This window comes from Pteropus alecto, unplaced genomic scaffold (assembly GCF_000325575.1).
Source record: "Pteropus alecto unplaced genomic scaffold, ASM32557v1 scaffold131, whole genome shotgun sequence".
Classification (NCBI taxonomy): domain Eukaryota; kingdom Metazoa; phylum Chordata; class Mammalia; order Chiroptera; family Pteropodidae; genus Pteropus; species Pteropus alecto.
Window position 1 is genome coordinate 7,919,674 of NW_006434709.1, and position 21,492 is coordinate 7,941,165.

Here is a 21,492-nt window from a genome sequence, read left to right on the forward strand (position 1 = left end):
GAGAGATGACAGCTAATCTGAAATCAAGCTATGAGTTAGAACTAATGATGGGAAGGGGGATTAGAAAAAGAAAGTGTTCCATGATGAAGATATGCTACAGTCTGAATGTTTAGGCTCATAAGAAGAAGCTAGACAGAGAAAGAGGTTAAAAGTAGGTAGGGGAGAGTGAGGAACAATGAAGATAATGAGTTTCTGAAGAAAAAAGGAAAGGATGAATTCCAGGTAGATAGGTTAGATTCAGTCTGAAGGAGGGACTTGTCTTCTACTGAAACAATAACATGATTACTTTCCTATTTCAAAGATGATATAGATTATTCCAAAGCATGGCTGTCTACTTCTTTTGCATTACACTATCTTTATCTGATAAACTTTAATTCAATTTAAACCTTGATATTTGATAACAAATATAATGTGCCCCTCAGCTAATTGATGCTGCTGTGATATTAAGACTGGAGTCCTTCAAATGTTTGCTTGATGGCCTGTGAAATACATGTGTTTCTCAGGTAAGGGAGAAATAGGGAATTATCATTAAATCTCAGTATAGCAAACTGGCATTATGTGACCGACCTCATCTGCCTATTTTAGGGAAGTCAGCAAGTCATTTACTGCTTGTGGTCTGTTTCTCATTTTTAAACTGTGTCTAATATGATAAGTATTTATGACATAGTTTATTCCTGGATATAGGTTACAAGTTGAGCTTCCAGAAGTTAAACCTTTATTATCTATAAGGTTATAAATGATGACAGTGTTCCTGAAGACTCATTTTGTACTATAAAATGCCAAAATCAATCACAAAAAGACAAATACATGCTTTTACAATGATTTTCTAAGTCTACAAAGAAAACATCAATGTTTTAAATGGTCCTCTTGGAGGATTCTTATCAACTGGCTGAAGTTTCTTAAAATACCAGCCCAAAGGAGTTCTAACTAAAGAGATTATGTTTTCCTCCCTAATGCAAGTAAATGCTTCAGTGCTCTAAGGACCTTCAACCTGTGATCAAAATTAAGGCCATCTTTCTGAAAACTATCATTGCAGATTCAGTGAGTAGAAATTTCTTTGAATGTTAAAGTTTTCCTTATTGCTATATTCTCTTCCTTTTATCCTCTTCCTGCACCTCCTCATCTTCCCATTTCTGCTGCTGATTTTATCATCATTAAATACCCATAGCACACAGTAGCTTTCATCTTTAGCAGACTTTGTGGGCAAATTATTTGATGTTACTCTACTGGTTCTTGTAGCTTCTTCCCTAAACGTTTGCCAACTATATTCCAAAAGTGATCCAACTAGCTTTTGCTTGCAATAAAAACCTCTTCCTTTGATGTCTTAAGGTAGCTATTTTTCAATATAAATGGACAATGCTTTTGCAAGAGCATTGCCTAATTCAGATGCATACGTATTTGCTGCATCTACATCTGCATCCATAAAATCAAAAGTTTTTCTACTTTACTCCCAGCACCAATCAATGTAAGAACAGCTTCAGTTTTCCTGTCACTTATGATGAGAGTCCTAGGCAGTCACAATGGCAAGATTTAGCCAATACTGGGGAGAGTCATATTTACAATAATAAAAGTCATAAAAGCAGTGGTCTAAAGTGAAGCTATTGTGAGTCAGGAACCATCTGTACCCTTCTATCCATGTTTGTTGTGAGGATTAAGAGCATAAAATGCTTTAAAAACTGTAAAACTTTATACAAATGGGAGGAATTATTGTAATCCAAACCTGTATAATATATACAAAAACATACAAACCAAAGAGTACTAATGCACTTTTCATACAGATCTGTGTCGTTAGAATCTGAAGCATTTCTTTTTCCTAAAAATCACAAGCTTCTTGCTGAGTTAAAGAAGCATTTGAGTCACCATAGAAGAGTAACACCACATGAACAAAACACCTATGAATAGGAAAAGAGCCGTTTTCCCTCCAGCCTTCTCCCTTCTCCTCTCTATCCTTATACATTGCCCACTGTCTTTCTCTGTGGCCTTTTGTGGGACTCACTGCCACTCCAGAATGACTTCTCTCGCCTTTGAGTTTACAGGCTTGAATATTTCTGATAAACACCTAAGAAAATACAAAACAGCACTGTACCATTCAAATCTGAACCAGTCTTCTACCTCAGTGACAGACTGTTAAATAAAAAAGTTTGCCCCTCCCAAAAGCTTTTAAAGGATCAGTATTCCTTTTATTTATGTACAAAAGAAAGAAAATCCCAACTAACTTGTTATAAACATAGCCATTGAAATTCAAGTACGTTCTGAAAAAAAGGTCAAGAGATCGTTTTTTTCCACAGGACCCCCTTATTAATGCCTTGTGTGACTTTTGAGAAGGCTTCTGGCAATAGAATGCTTCAGAAATTCAATCTGAGTTTTGCTGTTCCACCTACTCTAGTAGTGCCCAATCAGAGCAGATAAATGAAGCCTCAAAGCAATTGCCAAGCCATTTCTCCCTTAAATTTCCAAAGATTAACATAAGATGAGGATATGAGGTATATTCATATGTATTAATTCAATAATGTTTATTAAATCCTAACAATATCTACACATGTTCTCCCCTTCTCTTAGCTGCCTATAATTTGCTTCTAGTATTTCTTACATCACTAGAACAACAGCTATAATAACAACCACAGGAATTTTCACTAGAAGAAACATGATCAGTAGCTCTCATAATTCTGCTTGAAAGCTAAAATAAGGAAAGGCATTTCATGAAATATATTTCCCTTGAGTCCTACCATGATTAATTTCCATGCCCATTTGTATCGTTAGTTACTTAGAAGATCATTTACAGATTTTTTGAACCTCTATCAAAGACCAACCTGGAAGACATGGACTTTTAGATGTGACTTTGGTATGATATTTCATAGTTTACGAAACACCTTCACATTTACGATTTCATCTGCATAAAAATAACTGTTGGGTAGATAGGTATATTGTAGAAGAACAAACTGAATCTCAGAAAATTCAATTGACACAGCTAGAAAGTAGCAATGTTCAAAACCAGACTGTCTGACTTTTAACACCCCATGGTTTTTTAGGTAGATGAATACAAAGATAATAGGACATAAAGAATGATAATATGAGCAATATTCAACTATAGAGAATATAGGAAGAAAAGAGGATGAGAAAAATATATTTAAAAAATAATCCTGATTTTTTTATACATACACATCACTGCTTATAATTTTTAAAATTACAATCTTTTTCTTCCATTAGGTCTGATGGTATTAATAAATTTTAAAAAACCATTTAACTAATGTATGTTTCTATTGATTTATTTATGGTGTTATTAACACCGGAGCTGCTCATAGACTATCTTCTCACACATAATAATTGTTATTTACTTACTGATGGCAAAGCTCTGTGGATGTGACTAAAGTGTCAGTGACATAAAGAAAAGCCCGTTTAAATGATCTGCAAAGCAGGGCCACAGCTGTAACTTTGCCCTGGCAGAGCCTGTCAAGTAAATAGCATGATCTTTTCAAACACAGCCATGTTATTTTCTTCCTGGCATTTGTAATTTGTTAAAACTCTCAGTGTGCATGCCTCCCTTCCTAATAACAATGGCAAATGGCCAGTCTCTCTACTTATCTCTTGCACACACATTACATCTATGTATATTTGATCAAGTTTCTATATTTGAAGGAGATATATATGTATATTAAAGAATGTGCGTAGCTGCAAATTTTAAACAGCATTCTATGACTGGTATGGTATAACCTATAACTAAGTGATGCAACACTCAAAAACTGCCAAATAAACAATTTTGTTTGAGATGCTATAAAAATAGCCCAAGATTAACTGCTGGATCTGCTTAGGAAAAACAACAACAACAACAACAACACCATGATGCTTCAAAACTGCTGATATTTGGTTTTGTAAGACACACGTCTGATATTTATAGGCTTAGTCTTATTGCCAGCATCCTAAGAACATCTGAGATCTCAGCCATTGTCTACCAACTTAGTTGTACCTTGGTAGATATGTGAATATCCAACAGCTTTCTAATTTAGAAATGACGGGTGAATTTTTAATAACTTTTATTTTATTCATAACTTAAATATTAGATATTAAAACAGGGGCCATATAACATCACTGCCAACAAAATTAATTTTTAATATAAATCCCTTTGGAATGACTTTTCTCCCCATATAATTATACAACTTCAGGATTTAACAAAATCTTGAATGTTATTGAAGCCAATCCCTCTCTCCAGACAATTCAGTGCATTAACTAAGAGTTGGAGCTCTGGAAACAGACAGCCTAGGCCTGAACTCAGGCTTGCTATGTAAAACCAGGTAAGCCTTTAGGCTCTTTAAGTTTCTGTTTCACTTGTCAAGTGATGATACAATAGACTATCATTCATTGGGTTGCCATGATTATATGAGATAGTGCCTGGCTCAGTATGTGCACACAATAGATGCTCAAGAAATATGAGCTTTTTAGTTCCTACAGCATTAGGAAGTCTACAATATTCCACCACATAGTCATTTAGCCTTTGGTTGAAAACTTTCAGTGACAAAGAACTTTCTGCCTCTTAAGGCATCCTTCTCACAATTTTGAATCACTCTCTTGAAAGTTCTGCTAGAGCTTGAATCTCTCTTCCTCTTGCCTCTTAGTGACCCCTATTATATTTCCTTGGACTTTTCAAAAAAAAAGGTTACTCTTCACTCCACATAACAATTTTTCCTTTAAATAGCTTAAGACAAGTTAATCTGGCTCTTTTTTTTCCCTCCTATGAGTTTTTCCCAAGGTGAAACAGTTCCAAATCTTTTCCTCACATGCCATGTTTTCAAAGACCCCTCCTCATCACCACCATAATTATCCCCCTATAAATCTCTGTGTTTACATCCACACAATACTCTTAAAATGTGATAACACAGCTAAGGAAATGGCCCAGGTGAGGTCTAAGAAGTTAAAAGCATATGAAATTCTAGTTCTGAATATTGACAGTTTTATTTCTTCACTTCTGATCCTTATACCTTCATTCCTTCTTTTCTTGCCTAATTCAATACTGAATAAGGTTGAGGCAGGGGGTACGAGGGCCATAGTTGGTATCCTTGTCTCTTTTATTTTAAAAGAAATGCTTTTATCAGCAATCTTTGCCATGTCAAGCAAATTTTGGTGAAACTTTTGCTAGGCCTATTGGAAATGCAGGTGTGGTTATAGGAAGGATAGAGGTTTTCCGAGAAATGTTTAATGCCTGTCATGTGCATATCAGACAACACCCAAGAAGCTGTTGAAGCTGTACTTTTTTTTTGATTATTGTCGATTATTGTTGAAATATTAAAATAAACAATCTCAAGCACATTTAAATCAAACATACCCTGAAGTCTGGTTCCTTTGACAGAGTTGTGGAATTATAGCTTTCCTGATCTGGATCCTAAGTTTATTAACAAAGCCTAAGATCCCAATAGTTTTTTGGCAGCCAAACCACACTAATGCTGGCAACCTCAAAGCTCCCCTCATCCAAAGGTTATGTAATCGATATTCTAAATCCAAGTGTTGGTCTTTAGTCTATTCATATTAAATATGATATGATAGGAGCTTCTGGTCAAGATGGTGGAGGAGGTAAACGCTGTGCTGGCCTCCTCTCACAACCACATCAAAATTACAACTACAGAACAGCCATCATTAGGAGACACTTGAAGTGTAGCTGAACAGAAGTTCTACAGCTGGGGACACACAGAAGAGGCCACCTCTAGACTGGCAGGAGGTACAGATGCGGAACAGGCTGATGCCACAATCGCTAGTGGCGGTTGAGAATCGAGAGAAATATCTTGGTTGCAGAGATCCCCCAGAAGAGTGAGTGGTTCCAGACCCACATCAGGTTCCCCAGCCCAGGGTTCCAGTGTCAAGAAGAGAAGTCCTCATAATTTCTAGCTGTGAAAACCAGTGGAGATTGTGGCTGAGTAAGACAAAGGGCCTCTGGAGTTTCAGATATTCCTCTTAAGGGGCCCATACACGGACTTATTCACTGACTTACTCGCTCTGAGCTCCAGCACTGGGGCAGCAGCTTGAAAGTCGCCGGGGACAAATGAGGAGGAACCGAATTGTCTGGCTTCAGGGCAAGGGCCAGAGAGGCAGCTTTCTCCCAGACAGAAATGCTGACAGAAGGAATTGTTCCTTTGTTGATCCCTCTCCCCTCCTGGCGTGCAGACGCAGGTGGCCGCCATCTTAGAGCCTCTATCAACCAGGCTAACACAGGTTGCTCCGCCCTAATGATTCCCTGAGACCCCGCCCTGCCCAACTTGCAGGCCAACCCAAGCCACTTCCTGTCTTGGCTCATGCTACAGACATTCCTAAAATCTCACAAAGGTTCACAAAACCTAAACAAGTAGCATCTGGTCTCTTGTTGAGCAGCCCCAAGCCCAGCACCAGTGGTAGCCGGCCTTTGTTTACAGCTTGGCCTCTCGAGGTACATCCAAGCTCAGTGTGGGTGGTGGCCATCTATGGATTGCTTGGTGGCTCATGCCAAGTGGCTCTGGGTGGGACACAGGCTGTGGCTAAATTTGGCCTGTGGCAAGGCCCCTCCTACTAGTCCCCGACCAGCATGCCCAGTGGTCGACTTCACTCTGAGCCAGGGCACCACTCAGGATCACATCTGAGGAGGACTCACCCAAAGGATGGACTGGGCAGGCACCAGAGCTCTGCTAAAGCAAACCCTACTTCATAGGGTTAGCCCTTGCACAATAGCTCCTCCACTGGTCATGACCAGTCTTCACAACAAATCTACCCAAGGGTCAATCTCTCTCAGTGACATGCAAACAGCAACCGAAGCTCAACTACAACAGGAAAGTACACACAGCCCATACATGGAACATATCTGGAACACCCAGCTCAGGTGACCAGGGAAGACTGTGCCACTGGGCCCTACAGCACGCCTACCACATAAAGTCACTCTACTAAGACTGGAAGACATAGTAGTCCTACCTAATACATAGACATAAACACGGAAAGGCAGCCAAAATGGGGAGACAAAGAAACATGTCCCAAAAGAAAGAACAGAACAAAGCTCCAGAAGATGAACTGAACAAAATGGAGACAAGCAATCTACCAGATGCAGAGTTCAAAACACTGGTTATAAGGATGCTCAATGAACTTAGGAGAAGAGTAGGGGAACTCAGTGAGAACTTTAACAAAGAGATAGAAAACATAAAAATGGAGTTATAAAACACAAAAAAAGAACCAGTCAGAACTGAAGAATGCAATAAATGAAATGAAGAATACATTAGAGGGAATCAACTATAGATTAGATGAAGCAGAGTACTGAATCAGTGATCTGGACAATAAGGTAGCAGAAAAAAACCAACCAGAACAGCAACAAGAAAAAAGAATCCCCCCAAATGAGGATACTTTAAAGGGCCTCTGGAACAACATTCACATCATAGGGGTACCAGAAAGGAGAGAAAGAGAGCAGGAAATGGAAAACCTATTTGAAAAAATAATGGCAGAAAATATCCCTAATCTGGTGAAGGAAGTAAACATACAAGCCCATGAAACAGAGTCCCAAACAAGATAAACCCAAAGAAGCCCACAGCAAGATACATCATAATTAAGATGCCAAAGGTTAAAGACAAAGAGAATCCTAAAAGCAGTAAGAGAAAAGCAATTAGTTTCCTACAAGGGAGGTCCCATAAGACTGTCAGCTGATTTCCCAACAGAAACTTTGCAGGCCAGAAGGGATTGGCATGGAATATTCAAAGTGATGAAAAGCAAGGACCTACAACTAAGATTACTGTATCCAGCGAAGCTATCATTTAGAATTGAAGGACAGATAAAGAGCTTCCCAGACAATAAAAAGCTAAAGGAGTTCATTGCCACCAAACCAGTATTACAAGAAATGTTAAAGGGACTTCATTAAAAAGAAAAAGATTTTTTTAAATGTGAATAATAACACAGCAATAACTACATATCTGCCAACAATTACTTAAAATGTAAATGGATTAAATGCTCCAATCAAAAGATAGGGTGGCTGAATGCATAAGAAAACAAGATCCTTTCATACGCTGCCTACAAGATACTCACTTCAGATTGAAAGACACACATAGACTGAAAGTAAAGGGACAGAAAAAGATATTTCATGAAAACGGAAATAATAATAAAAAAAAAGCTGGGATAGCAATACTTATATCAGACAAAATAGACTTTAAAACAAAGGCTATAATAAGAAACAAAGAAGAACTCAGTAATCTCACTTCTGAAAAAATCTAAAACACTACTTCAAAGGCACACATAAATCCATATGCTCACTGAAGCATTATTTATAATAGCCAAGGTATGGAGGCAACCTGGGTGTCCATCAGTGGATGGATAAAGAAAAGGTGGTGCATAAACACAGTAGAATATACTCAGCCATAAAAAAGAATAAAATCTTGCCATCTGCAACAACGTGGATGTACCTAGAGGGTATTGCACTGAGTAGAGTAAGTCAGAGAAAAACAAATGCCATATGATTTCGCTTACATGTGGAATCCAAAGAACAAAATAAACAAGCAAAGAGAAACAAACTCATAGATTCAGAGAACAAACTAAGGGTTGCCAGATGGGAGCAGGGTTCGGGGAGTGGGTGAAAAAGGGGAAGAGGTTAAGAAGCACAAATTGGTAGTTACAAAATAGTCATGGGGATGTAACATGTAACATATAGCATAAGGAATACAGTCAACAATAGTGTAATAACTATGTACAGTGTCAGATGGGTACTAGTTTTATCACTTTATCACTTCGTAACTTATATAAATGTCTAATCACTATGTTGTACACCTGAAACTAATGTAATATTGTATGCCAATTATAATTAAAAAGTTAATAACTTATTTAAAAATAAAGTTTTAATTACATATTCAGATTTTTTTTAAAAAGTTAAAAAAGCAGCAGCGGCCTTGGCCACTGGCTTCTAATCAGTATCCCAAATTCATTTGAGAGATCTATTGTTTCCTTAAGCAAGTTTTGCTTTACTGATCTTCCTGGATTTGTCATTCCCAACTCCACAGTGCTTGTGCTATCTCCTCTCCCTTTCTGCTCTCCACATATTTACACACACACACACACACACACACACACACACAATTTTGCTAGTTTTATTCCTATTTAGTTTTACTTGTTTTTTTATTTTACTTAAAGTTCATCTTTATCATCAAATATTCATTGGAAGCATGTTTTTTTAAGCTGCTGCAATGTAGTCCATCAAATGTGTGTATGTACGTACATGTATCTATACACATATAGTGAATATATATTATTAGGAATATTATATATTATACATACATATTTCTGGCATAGGAGCTAAACATTGGGATTTAAAACAGGTTTAAGGACTATGCCGTTTTGCACCCGCCTGAGGGATTTAGCGGAAACCTGCCTTCTGTTCATCCCTACCTTCCAGTGCACGGGCTCGCAACTAGCGCCTCAGACGGCTGTGAGGCTGCGCGTGCGTGGGGGACCCTAGCACCACCCGGTTGCCGTGGGAACTGCAGCACGCTGCTGCTCCTGCAGACGCAGCTGGGAGCTATACCGAAGCCTGGGCATGGAGCTGCCGGATCAGGTTCGCCTGCGGCTGGGAAACTTCAGCCGGACCATGTTCAGCGACTCCAACCGGACCGGGCCAGAGTATACCGAGGGTCCGGGTGAGTGATCAAGGCTCAGAGCAGGGAGTGAGTGTGGCCCGCCAAGGACCTGGCGCAGGTTTTGGAGGGGCCAGATTTGCCCGTACCTAAAATGGTGGTTTCGCCTTCAGCTGGCTCGCCGCAGTGCGGGAAGCGCCTAGAGGATAGGCCAGGTCATGGGCTGGGACTGGGTCGTATCTATGCCTTGATCTCCCGCCAGTCCTGTGCTGATCAAGCAGCGGCATGGCTGGCGAACTGAAAGCAGGGCAACTGAGGTGGCGTTAGCGTTCCTCAAAAAATAAAAATATAAAAGTTGCCACCGCAGCACATGTCAAGTCCCTCGCTGTCTGCGAAGCCTCGCGTTGCTTTTCCTCTGCGGCGTCAGCCCTGACTTTTCAGGCCTGGGTGGAGGGAATCGCCCCGTCCCACTGCCTACACCCCAAACCAATAAAATTTCTTTTCCTTTTCTCTTTTCCTAGCAGAACAAGTACGTTCCACCACAAGGCGGTTTTCTGGCAGAAGAGATGGAAAGAAGTTTTTTTAATGAGTCATTTTAAATCACTATCCACTCCAGAGTAACAGTGGCTACACTAGCATTACTTTCAACAAAACTCTCCCTTTCCCTGCCTTCTCTTTCCCCTCCCTGTATAAACTCTTTCTCTGAATTTCGTAGCAGAATATCAACATAAGACAAGTCAGAAGACAGTTTACTCCAAAACAGTTTCCCCATCTTACATCGTGATGATAGACAACATATTGTCAACCAAACCCATGTAGTTTTTATCACCGAACTTTGCTGGAAGTAGAAATCTTTTCCTCTTGCTTGGTATAGGTTTTAGGGTCAGAGAAAGGTAAAGAATTCTCATAGTGTGCATTTTTTCAACTGATTACTTGCCTGTCCCCCAAATTTAGGCCTCTTCATAATTTAGGATGTACAGAGAAAAACATAATATGAAAAATTGGGTTTTTACATTTCTGATTCTAAAGTTAAGGATTAATGGGCTCTAAAATCTGATGACACAAGGAATCAAGGGTCAGCAGCCATTTTCAGTAAAGGGCCAGATAGTAAATATTTTAAACTTTGTAGACCATAAGTCTCTGTGGCAGCTATAGATAATAGACATGGCAGTGTTCCAATAAAACTTTATTTGTGGACACCAAAATTTGAATTTCATATGATTTTCAATGTCATAAAATATTTTTTTATTTTCCCCCAACCATTTAAACATGAGAAAAACCATTTTTAGCTCACTTGCTATACAAAATCAGGCAGCTGGCTGGTAGTTTTCCTACCCCTGATTTATATTATATAATGTTTCAATTTAAATTCCATTTATAGAACTCAACTTGTACTTTTGCAAAATTTAGTAAATTCATTTCTTGTGCTTTCCAGGTTCATTTACATATTAACTTGATTTTCAATTTCACGATTATAAGTTTTATCTACTGAAATACAGACGTGGCATAACTCTTAAGATGCTCATGCACAAAATTTTTAACAAAAACTTCCTTGCAAAATTTGACTATATTTTCTGCTCCAAAGTTATTAAAAATTTCAGCTTAATTTATCATTTTTCCTTAATTTCTTCTGGATGTGTCTGATGTAGGTTTATTTGTACTGTAATTAAAAGTGTATATCATTATCATGTCCACAGCTGACCAAGAGTTGTACTGTTGTTATGAAAAAAATCCTAAGATGTGAGTTGCCTTCAGATTTTACAGATTTTAAGAATTCATTCCTTTATCAGTGGTAATTTAATAAACAGATGCAAGCAAAAGTAGGTTATAATAACAATTTTAAAAATAGACTTAATAATCAGGCATATTCTTGGAACTAAAGGAAACCTTACTGCTGTGAGAACATTATTATTTCTTATATTTTTAAAATTATTAAATGACAGATAAAATGCTAAGTTGTAGAGAAAAAATTTTAAATTTGTTTTTAATTTATTTTAAAGCCTTTGTGAATTCTTAACATTTAAAGCAATCGATTTCAAAGTACGTATCTGCTCTTAAATTGTTAGAATTCAGTAAAATTTAGGATGCATAAAAACTCAATTTAAAAAATAAAATTCTTATTTTAGGACCCTTCTCCCTTACATAAAAGCGAAACATATAATCAGCCTTAGATAAATGAAACCCATGTATCATGAATGGCTACACTGATAATGTTCTTATGACTGTGTTCATTAATTTATTCTTTCTGCTTACACATATTTGATATTTACCATGTGTAAAGCAAGATACTAGGTTCTATGAGGGTCTCATATTTGGGTAAAGTGGTGTTTGTGCTTACATTGAAGCTGTATACAAGTGAAAGAAATGGAAAGTAGACATTTATTGAGTGCCTCTTAAATGCCAGGCATGTTGCTAAAGTGAAATATTTATATCATTTCTGTATTATCTCTAATTCTCACAAGCGACCTGTGAGGTAATTTTAATGTTACTATTTTACAAATGAAAAAATTGAGGCTCAAAGAGGTTAAATAACTTATCTCAAGTCTGGCATCCAGAGTTACAGGGGAGTTTGGGGAGTTCCAAGTTTACTTGGACTTCAAAGCTCATGATCTCTTCAGGACACCGGACTGTGTCTTGAGTGAGGGGAGTGTGGTTCTTTGCTAACAGTGCTTATACACAAGCTAGAGTGATAAGTGCCTAGAGAGCAAAGAGATTTCTACTGAGGTGGGGGAATACTTCAAGAAAGGATTTATGAAAAAAGTGGTATTGAACTGAGTATTAATGAATGGCTGGGACTGTGGTATGCTGTAAAGGAGTGTGTGTCTAATTATAATTCAGGGAGATTAGTTTTTGTGTGGGATTAATTTATATGTGAGAATGTAGCTTTCATGTATTTTATGTGTTTATTTTATAGCCTCTTAGAACTCTACAAAGGAGATGATAATTATTGTGTTTCAATAGGATTCATATTGATATTCTACATTTATTTCAGTAGTGTGCAAAAAAGTCAGCTGTAAGGGCAGAATGACAAAGTTAATTGAAAAATATGAAACATACCCCCAAATAACCAATATATGAACTAAATAGTATTTTGATGACTATTTCCTTTTGTTGGCAATTATTATAAATAGACTTAAAATCTGAAGTTTTTTTGAACCAATACAATAGTTATTCTAAGGAACTAAAAGTTGTAGTCCAGGATGAAGAATTTGTTCCTTTTTTCTCTATTTCTTCTGTAGATAATGAAATGGTTTCCAGTTTGGCATTGCAGATGTCACTTTATTTTAACACTTACTTTTTCCCACTTTGGTGGGTGAGCAGCGTTATGATGCTTCAGATGAAGGTAAGTCCATGCTTTAATACTTCTTACTGAGGTCTCTTCTGCGCATTCCTGGCATTGTTACATTGTCAATAAAATTGAAGTTCTTAGTATTCTTTGTATCTCAGGTCAGTTTTACTATATGTGAGATTTTACAAACATGTTTATTTTTGTTTTTTTAGTATTCGATCTTGCCTGATTACTACAAATTCATTGTGGTCACTGTTATCATCCTAATAACCTTAATCGAAGCTATCAGGTTGTATCTAGGCTACATGGGTAATCTACAGGAAAAGGTAGGTTCTTCTTTACTTTCTCTCAGTGCTACACATAAATGCAATAAGGTTTTCATAGTAAGGAAAAGGCAGTGAGATGTGGTGGAAGGACCAAAGGCCTGTAGTTAAGGCCTGGCTCCAACTTTACCACTTCTGTCACTGTGGTCTGTTTGCTTAATCTCTTGAGCCTTGGTTTCTTCATATGTGAAATGGAGGAAATGTTTACTTCATGGATTTATTGGGATTAAATGAAATAATTTATATAAAGTACTTGAAAATAGTAGGCACTTATGAATTGATAATTTTGCCTCTGCTCATCAGTATTGAAAATACTTGGTCAATTAAACATGTCTGTTTGGATCCTGAATAAGAAAATGGGAGAAAATTATAAACTCATTTCCTATGCTGGTGACATGTCTTCTGCATCATCAATGCTGCCTATACATTTACAGTTTCCAGAGCTTAAGGATGATGTCTAAAGATGTATACGGTTTTCTAGGCCCTTCATAATTAGTCACCATCCAGGCTGTTTCACTGTATTTCTTGCTATTTCTTAAACCAAGCATCCATTCCAGGCTGACATGTTGATTCCCACATCTTTGCTTACTTACTTTGTTGCTTCTTCCTTTTTCTACCTAACTTTAAAAGCCTATATTCTGAATTCTTTGTTTTACATAGTCTAATCACTCTCTTGTCTTATTTCTTGTAGCGTTTAGTCTGTACCACTAAGTGGTGCATTTAATTATTTAGTAAGGTGTATTATTCTAGGATTGTTAGTTTTCTCTTCTAATCTAGACTGTAAATTCTCTGAGGGCAAAGGCCCTGCTAAACCCTTTTGAATTACAGAGTTCACACTGTAGGTTCACAGTAGTGCTAAGTCCTTGCTTATTTGTATAAACAAGAGTGTACTTCACTGATCTGATTACTCTTAATATGTGTCACTGCAGGTTCCTGAGTTGGCTGGCTTTTGGCTTTTGAGCCTTCTATTGCAGTTGCCTTTAATTCTTTTCTTGCTCTTTAATGAAGGCCTAACGAATCTGCCCTTGGAAAAAGCAGTACACATCATCTTCACTATGTTCCTTACTTTCCAAGTTGTTTCAGCATTTCTTACCTTGAGGAAAATGGTAAATCAGTTGGCAACTCGTTTCCACCTCCAAGACTTTGACCGGCTCTCTGCAAATAGAGGAGGCATGAGAACAATGAGATCCTGTATAGAAGAGATTTGACCCAGTGCTGTTGAGTGAAAATCTTAAAGATTATTCCAGAAGACTGTAATAGTTATGAAAACAGAGATCTAGCACGAGATAAAGGACAAATCAAGTTTTGGAATTGTATACCCTCTAGTTCTAAAACTCCAAATGTGGGGGCAATGATTAGACTGTACAGTACATGAAAGCAGTAAGTCAACTCTAAAGTCTTAATATTGTCCACCTAATGCCAAATATCTTAATTTTTAGGTTGTTGTTGACTTTCTCAGGTGTGTAGAATTCTATGTTGGTGGTCACAGTTTACCAGCTTTACTGTAATATTTCTAGTTAGCACCTGTAACTAGAAATGTGTATATTTCTTTTAAACTTGGTTGGTAACCATGTCTTGGCAGTACATCTAAAGCACATGAAAATGCTTGTCAATATTCTGGTGTATTAGACTGTATTTGTAAACCAAGACACCAAATGTTCATGTCTGCTAGGGTTAAATTCTAACCCTAGTCATATCTATTACACTGAAGTTAAGAAGAAAACAGGTGGATTATCATGGTACTTAGGAAATATTTTTATCACAAAATTATAACTTTTATAAAACCATGTTCAGTATTTATGGTGATGGTGGTGTGCAAAATGTCTTTACAATAAATTATAAAATATTTTTATTAACATCTGCAACAAATCATTCTTGTCTTGTACAGTTCTTTTGAGCCATGGGTTTATTATTTTTATTAGATACGAGGGAAGGAAGGAGAAAAATACATATTAGAGAGCCTTCTATGTAATGAGCACAGTACTAAGCACATTAATACTTGTGATCACATCTACTAAATTATTATTCACTGAAGAATTGCTTCATACTCAAAAAATTTACATGAACCTTGAGTTGAAAACCAGGGTGTCTATTAATACACAGTAAGAACTAAGGGTCTATATTCGTGATCTTAAATGAGCATGTTCCCTTGCTAACAGGAAAAACCTATTTAAGGACATTTTGTTAAGAAAAAAATTGCTTGGATGTCTGAACATTCTTTTTAAGTGATTATTGGATCTTGTTAAGGGATCTACAGTAGTCTCCCCTTATCTGTGGGATATACATTCCAAGACCACCAGTGGATGTCCAAAACCTTAGATACTACTAAACACTATACATACTATGTTTTTTTCCTACACATTTAAACCTGTGATAAAGTTTAATTTATAAATTGGGTACAGTAAGAGATTAACAATAATAATGATATAGGATAATTATAACTATACTGTAATAGAAGTTATGTGAATGTGGTCTCAAAATCTTCCTGTACTGTACGCATATTTTTACTTAAAGGAAGCACTTTATGGCATATCTTTGGTGTATCTGAATTGTCAGCATCACTACTCTTGCACTCTGGGGCCATTAAGTAAAATAAGGGTTACCTGAACACAAGCGCTGTGATGTTACAACAGTCTGATAACTGACTAATGGGTGGGTAGCATCTACTGAATGGAGATGCTAGACAAATTGATCATTCACATCCTGGGGAGGACTAAACGGGACAGCTCAAGATTGTATCACACTACTCAGAATGGCACGCAATTTAAAACTTAAGAATTATTTATTTCTGGAATTTTACAGCTAATATTTTTGGACTGTGGTTGACCACTGGTAACTGAAACTGCAGAAAGCAAAACTGTAGATAAGGGGGGACAAATGTAATATTTCTTCTTTCCAAATAGGGAAATGTGGCCTTATGAGTAATGTATTTTACTAAGAAACAGTTGTAGTTACATTAAATATTGTTTTTTCCAATTTTCTTCTCTATAATTCATACCCATGTTAAGATTTCCATGCTTTACCTTACTCATTCTTATGTTGCTTAATTTTTCTAATTTTATAACTTTATAGACTTTCCAATGTTATTTAAATATAATAGACAGTTTCTCATATTTAAATTGTACAATTCAATGAATTTTTTTCAATTATAGTTGGTATACAATAACATTAGTTTCAGTCATACAGCAGTGATTAGAGATCTATATAACTCACAAAGTGATCACCCCACTAAATCAGGTACCCCTCTTCCCCCTTACATATTACAACATTGTGGACTATGTCCCTTATGCTACACTTTATGTTTCCATGACTATTTTGTAACTATCCATTTGTACTTCTTAATCTCTTTGCCCTTTCTCACCACGTCCCCCAAACCCCTCCCGTCTAGTAGCCCTCAAAATATTTTCTGTATCTATGAGTTTGTTTCCGTTTTTGTTGTTGTGTATTTTATTCTTCAGATTCCACATGTATGTGAAATCGTGATATTTGTCTTTCTCTATCTGACTGACTTCATTCAGCGTAATACTCTCTAGGTCCATCAAGGCAATAATTTTTTCCAATCTTTTCCTTTTAGTCTGTGTGTGTCTTTAACTCTGAAGTGAGTCTCTTGTAGGCAGCATGTGTAGGAGTCTTGTTTTCTTATCTATTTAGCCACACTATCTTTTGGTTGGAGCACTTAATTATTTCCCACTTGAGGTACTTGTTGATAGATATGTAATTATTACCATTTTTTATTCATATGTTTTTGACATATTTTTACTTCTTAAAGAAGTCCCTCCAACATTTCCTGTAATACTGGCTTGGTGTTGATAAATTCCTTTAGCTAATTTTTGTCTGGGAAGCTCTTTATCTATCCTTTGACTCTAAATGACAGCTTTGCTGAATAAAATATTCTTGGTTGTAGATCCTGGTTTTCATCACATTGAATATTTTGTGTTAATTTCAGTATTAAGAAACAGAAATAATAGTGACTGAGCACTCTTTCAGGTATTACATGTAGTATGGTAAAGCTGGAAGGAGGGGCGCATGAGAAGAAAGGGCACAGAATAAAGTAGAGAAACTTGGAAGAAGCTAGTAAGCTAAGCTAAAGATTCTAATATTCTAAATCCCTGAATAGTTTAAACAGTAAAATATCACAAACAGATTTAGGTTTCAGAAAGACTTCTCCAAAGACAGTGTAGAAAATAGATTGAAAGGGCTGGACTAGAGGAAGAACTTGAAGTAACTTTAGAACAAGCTGGCCTGGATAAATTCAGTGACAGTTAAATAAACTTGAGTAGAATCTATTAAAGTTTTAAAAAATAATTTTATTTTATGTTCTAAAATAAGTATTGGAAGTTTTTTCCTTTTTATCCTTTTGAGGATAACACTCGATGGTAAACAAAATGGCATACTAATTGTCTTATTGCACCCTCCCCCAAGTTAGATTATTGGACTTAAATAGAGCTCTATCTGAAATAGTCTTTTATAAATTTTATTTGCTATAACCTACCTAGTTGATTCCTAATTTTTATTAGTTAAGATGAGAAAATAAAAACTTAAATTTTAAACAGTCAAGATATTGAGAATAAAGGAAAGAAAAATCATCTATAATTTCACCACCCTAAAATAACTATTAGAAAATGTCAGGTTTCTTTGCAGTTTGCCCTTTGTAAATGCTTTTTAAAAACATAGTTGTGATCATCTATGTATCCTGCTTTTCAGAGAACATTACATTTACCCATCTTTCTACACAGTCACATAATCGTCATCTTAAGTGATTATGCAATATTCCATCAAGTAGATAGATAGTAATTTAACTTCTTTCCTATTGCCAAATATGTGTCTTTTCTTCTTTTGCTTTTATACATACATTGTAATGAATATCTCATGTATATAGCTTTTTCCATACCTTAGGTGATTCTTTTAAATTAATAAGCTGGTTAAATTGCTGGATCATAAGATCTGAACATTTTTAAGGACTCTTGATGCATATTGCCAAATTATAACATCCACTTTCTGCCATTTACAACCCACAATTCTAAAGATAGTATAATGAAATTTCTGACTTATGGACTTTAGTTACTCACTCATCTTTGTGTTTCTGAGTAGCTACCACAGGAACTCTGACTCTCCCAAGGAGGGAAAAAAAATCTAAAAGCTGCAAAAGGAGAAGTGCAAAGAATTAAAAATTTTTTTGAATTAAGGGAAAACTGATAAGAGACGAGAAAAGGATTAGGCAAGCTGGTCACAGTCAGCCACAGACAGGGAAATATGACACAATAAAAACTGGGTCATTGAGTTGGGACAGCCCTAGGACATAAAAAGACTGAAATGAAGTAAAGCTATGGATTACTTTGTTCTTGAATATTGAATTTTTTCAGAAGCATGGAGCATGAAATATTATAGTGATAAGCCAAGATTGGAAACAGCCAAGAAAAAGAAGTCTTTAAGGGATTGTTTAAAATGTGCTGAAGGAATAATTTGGTTTGGTCTTAAAAGGCTCAAAAAGTAAATTGACATAAAGCTTTTGCATAGAAAAATAGGCATGGAGGCAGAAAACAACGAGGCAAGTGGAATAGTTTACGCTTTAAATTTGTTACAGTGTAAAATGTTAGATTTTACTGCTAGAAAAGGTTTATCAGAAGACTTAAATGCTGTATTTTATAAGTGTAATTAACACTAATTTGTTATGGGTATATATATCTTTATTGTAGTTTTAAAAGACTTAATTGAGGGGTTTTAAGTCAATAAAAAACAAAACTGAATAGTTAATTATAAGAATCATTCTAAAAATCTCCCCTATCCTCAATGTTTAAGCATTTAAAAACATTCAGGCCCTAGAAAAATGTGTTTAAATACAGGTTTAACCACAACATTTGAATTTATCCTGGTGCTTACACAGATTTATATCTTTCTGAAAATGAGTCTAAGCATTGGTGTGTAATCATTTTAACCAAAGTCAAAAAAGAACAGAATTTTTAAAAAGACACCAGAGGACAAATGGAATATATATTCTATGAAAAACCAAAGATACCTGGATATTTATCTTATCAACATGCTCAATCTAAGCATGATCCACAGTGACACTCTTTGTCTGGAAAGGGCTTCTTAACCTATTAAGATGTATTCCAATCACAATTTATATATCACAGCTATATGGTCTTCATTGTTCCACAGACCTAAATGTTTAACACTCGGCTGCATTAAAAATGTAGAGTCTTAAAAACAATGATCAGCTAAGAATGCCTTTGTCTTTTAATTTTTCAGAACTCTAATAGCACTATATTTGGCTGATAGGAAAGTGATATTATCGATTCATCTTGAAAGGTTTTTAGTTCCTAATCTTGAGTTATTTATATTTCAATCGAAAACACATTGGAGACACTGCTCAGTATTATAGCTCAAAAGAGAAAAATGTTTGATATTTAAATTCAAATTTAAAATTCAAATTTAAAGTTTGATATGCACATTTATGTTTGTTTTATAAATGCTTGATTCATTTGCACTTAGAAGTATTAAAATGATCACTAGAGACAGTGGAAATTTAGGACTTTGCTTCAATAGCTTTTCTGAAGAAAAAAAAAAGAGAGCTAATAAGAGTCAATTTTTTTTACTGTTCTAAAACTAGAGCTCTCTGTAGTCAATAAACCCTTGCTAAGGAAGGCAGGAAAGCCTTAACTTGACTGTTCAGTCATTTACAAAGCAAAGCAGCAAAGGATATGTTCATGCTTTGTATTTTTAGTATGCTATGATATTGTTCTGCAAAATAAACTTAATTTAGTTAGCTCCAACAATATGCCATCCACTATGCTTTGATACTCGAGGACAAAAAGATAAATAGAATTGAGTCCCAGCCCTTTCAGCCAAGGTCGAGCATAATGGCTTATGATAATATTGTAATAGACCTATGTAAAATATGAAAATACGTAAGGAATCCTGTCTGGGGGGCAGGATAGTCTCTCAGACAGCTGGAACATCATGGGCAACGATACAGACTTTTGAAAATATAAGGCCTGAACAGAACCAAAAGTAGTTTGATGTAATAAAATATAAGATGTGTAGAGAAGGGCTTGAGATGAGCTGGAAAGCCTGGTGTCAGGATGTTATCAATCTTTTACATAAAATGTTATGATAAAACATTTGAACTTTATGCTATAGGCAATAAATGATATATCTATATTTAAATAGAATTAGGAAACACTTGCCATATTTGAAAATGATAGAAAGCTGAGAGGGAAAGCAAATTTGATAAACAATGCAATCACATTTCAAAAGAATCGCATAACAGGCTGAAATGCTAGGCACAAATACATTTCACACACGCCCTCCAACATACATTTTTTCAAAAAATCAGTTTACTAGTACATAATTAAGGAGTTCATTCTGTGCTATTTTTCAAGGGAAAATATCTGGCTGATCTCAGGAGAGAACAAGCATGTATTAATAGATGTATAAAGTAACCAGATTGTGGAGAGTAGCAATTTTACTATATTCTTCCATGTTGTACCTAACTTTACGGTACCTTCTCTAAAGTTGTACTTATTACAGTATCTAAAACCAAATCTAATCTTTCCTTAAAATTCCACAAGACTCTTCATCTCCTGCAGCATAACACCCAAACTCCTTAGTGCAGCACACAAGGCCTCTTCCCACCTGTCTGACCTCATTTTGCCACCCCTCCAATCCTACATCTGCAGTACCTCCACAGATCCTTTCCCTCCATACTGCTGTCTCTGCCAGAGGTAATCTCATCCATAGGGTGAAAGTTTACCTACTTCTGAATGACTGCCGAAACCATCATATCCTCTATGGGAATTTTCCATTGTCCCCTACCTACTTCTAGGTAACACTTGTATACTTTCCTTTGTATCTCTGCTGCTCATATTTTATGACTGCATCTAAAATAATTTATGTTTTTGTATATTAGACTCCTGCTATTTAATTGTTAGGTCTCCATGACAAGTGTCTTATTCATCCTTGTATTTCCAATAAGTATTCAATAAACATTTGGTGGAAAAAAAATGAATGAATGGACTTACTTAAGGGGAGTTAGTGTAGCACAGTGATTAAAAGCATGGGCTTTGGAGGTAAATAGACCTATGCTCAAATACTTGTTCCATCTGCCAGCTTGCTCAAATTAAAATCATTAAAGTTGTTTGGTAATCATGGGATCAAAAAATAGATGTCCATGCCATCTACCTATGATAACTTGAGGCACTCATCTCTACTCCAGAAGTGTGTCTGCCAAGAAACTGACTAGTTGAATTCATCCTGGTCAGGGTTCCCTTTCCCCAGGACTGGGGAGGTGCCATGAGCAAATCCAGGGAGGGCAGAAATCTTATGG

General features: G+C 36.2%; 1 protein-coding gene across 3 annotated transcripts; it reads left to right on the forward strand.

Moving 5' to 3' along the window:
* Window positions 1–9,434: 9,434 nt before the first annotated feature.
* TMEM17 (transmembrane protein 17) lies at window positions 9,435–15,035 on the forward strand. 3 transcript variants are annotated; one of them, XM_015587476.2, is made up of 5 exons: window positions 9,475–9,617; window positions 10,079–10,447; window positions 12,794–12,897; window positions 13,056–13,169; window positions 14,096–15,035. In XM_015587476.2, exons 3-5 carry the CDS (start codon window positions 12,802–12,804, stop codon window positions 14,372–14,374), a joined length of 489 nt encoding a protein of 162 aa, XP_015442962.1. In that variant the 5' UTR covers window positions 9,475–9,617; window positions 10,079–10,447; window positions 12,794–12,801; the 3' UTR covers window positions 14,375–15,035. The 3 variants fall into 3 exon arrangements, with proteins under 3 accessions (XP_006909623.1, XP_015442962.1, XP_015442961.1); XM_015587475.2 differs by having other exon boundaries at window positions 9,483–9,617; window positions 10,076–10,447; XM_006909561.3 differs by lacking the exon at window positions 10,079–10,447 and having other exon boundaries at window positions 9,435–9,617.
* Window positions 15,036–21,492: the final 6,457 nt, after the last annotated feature.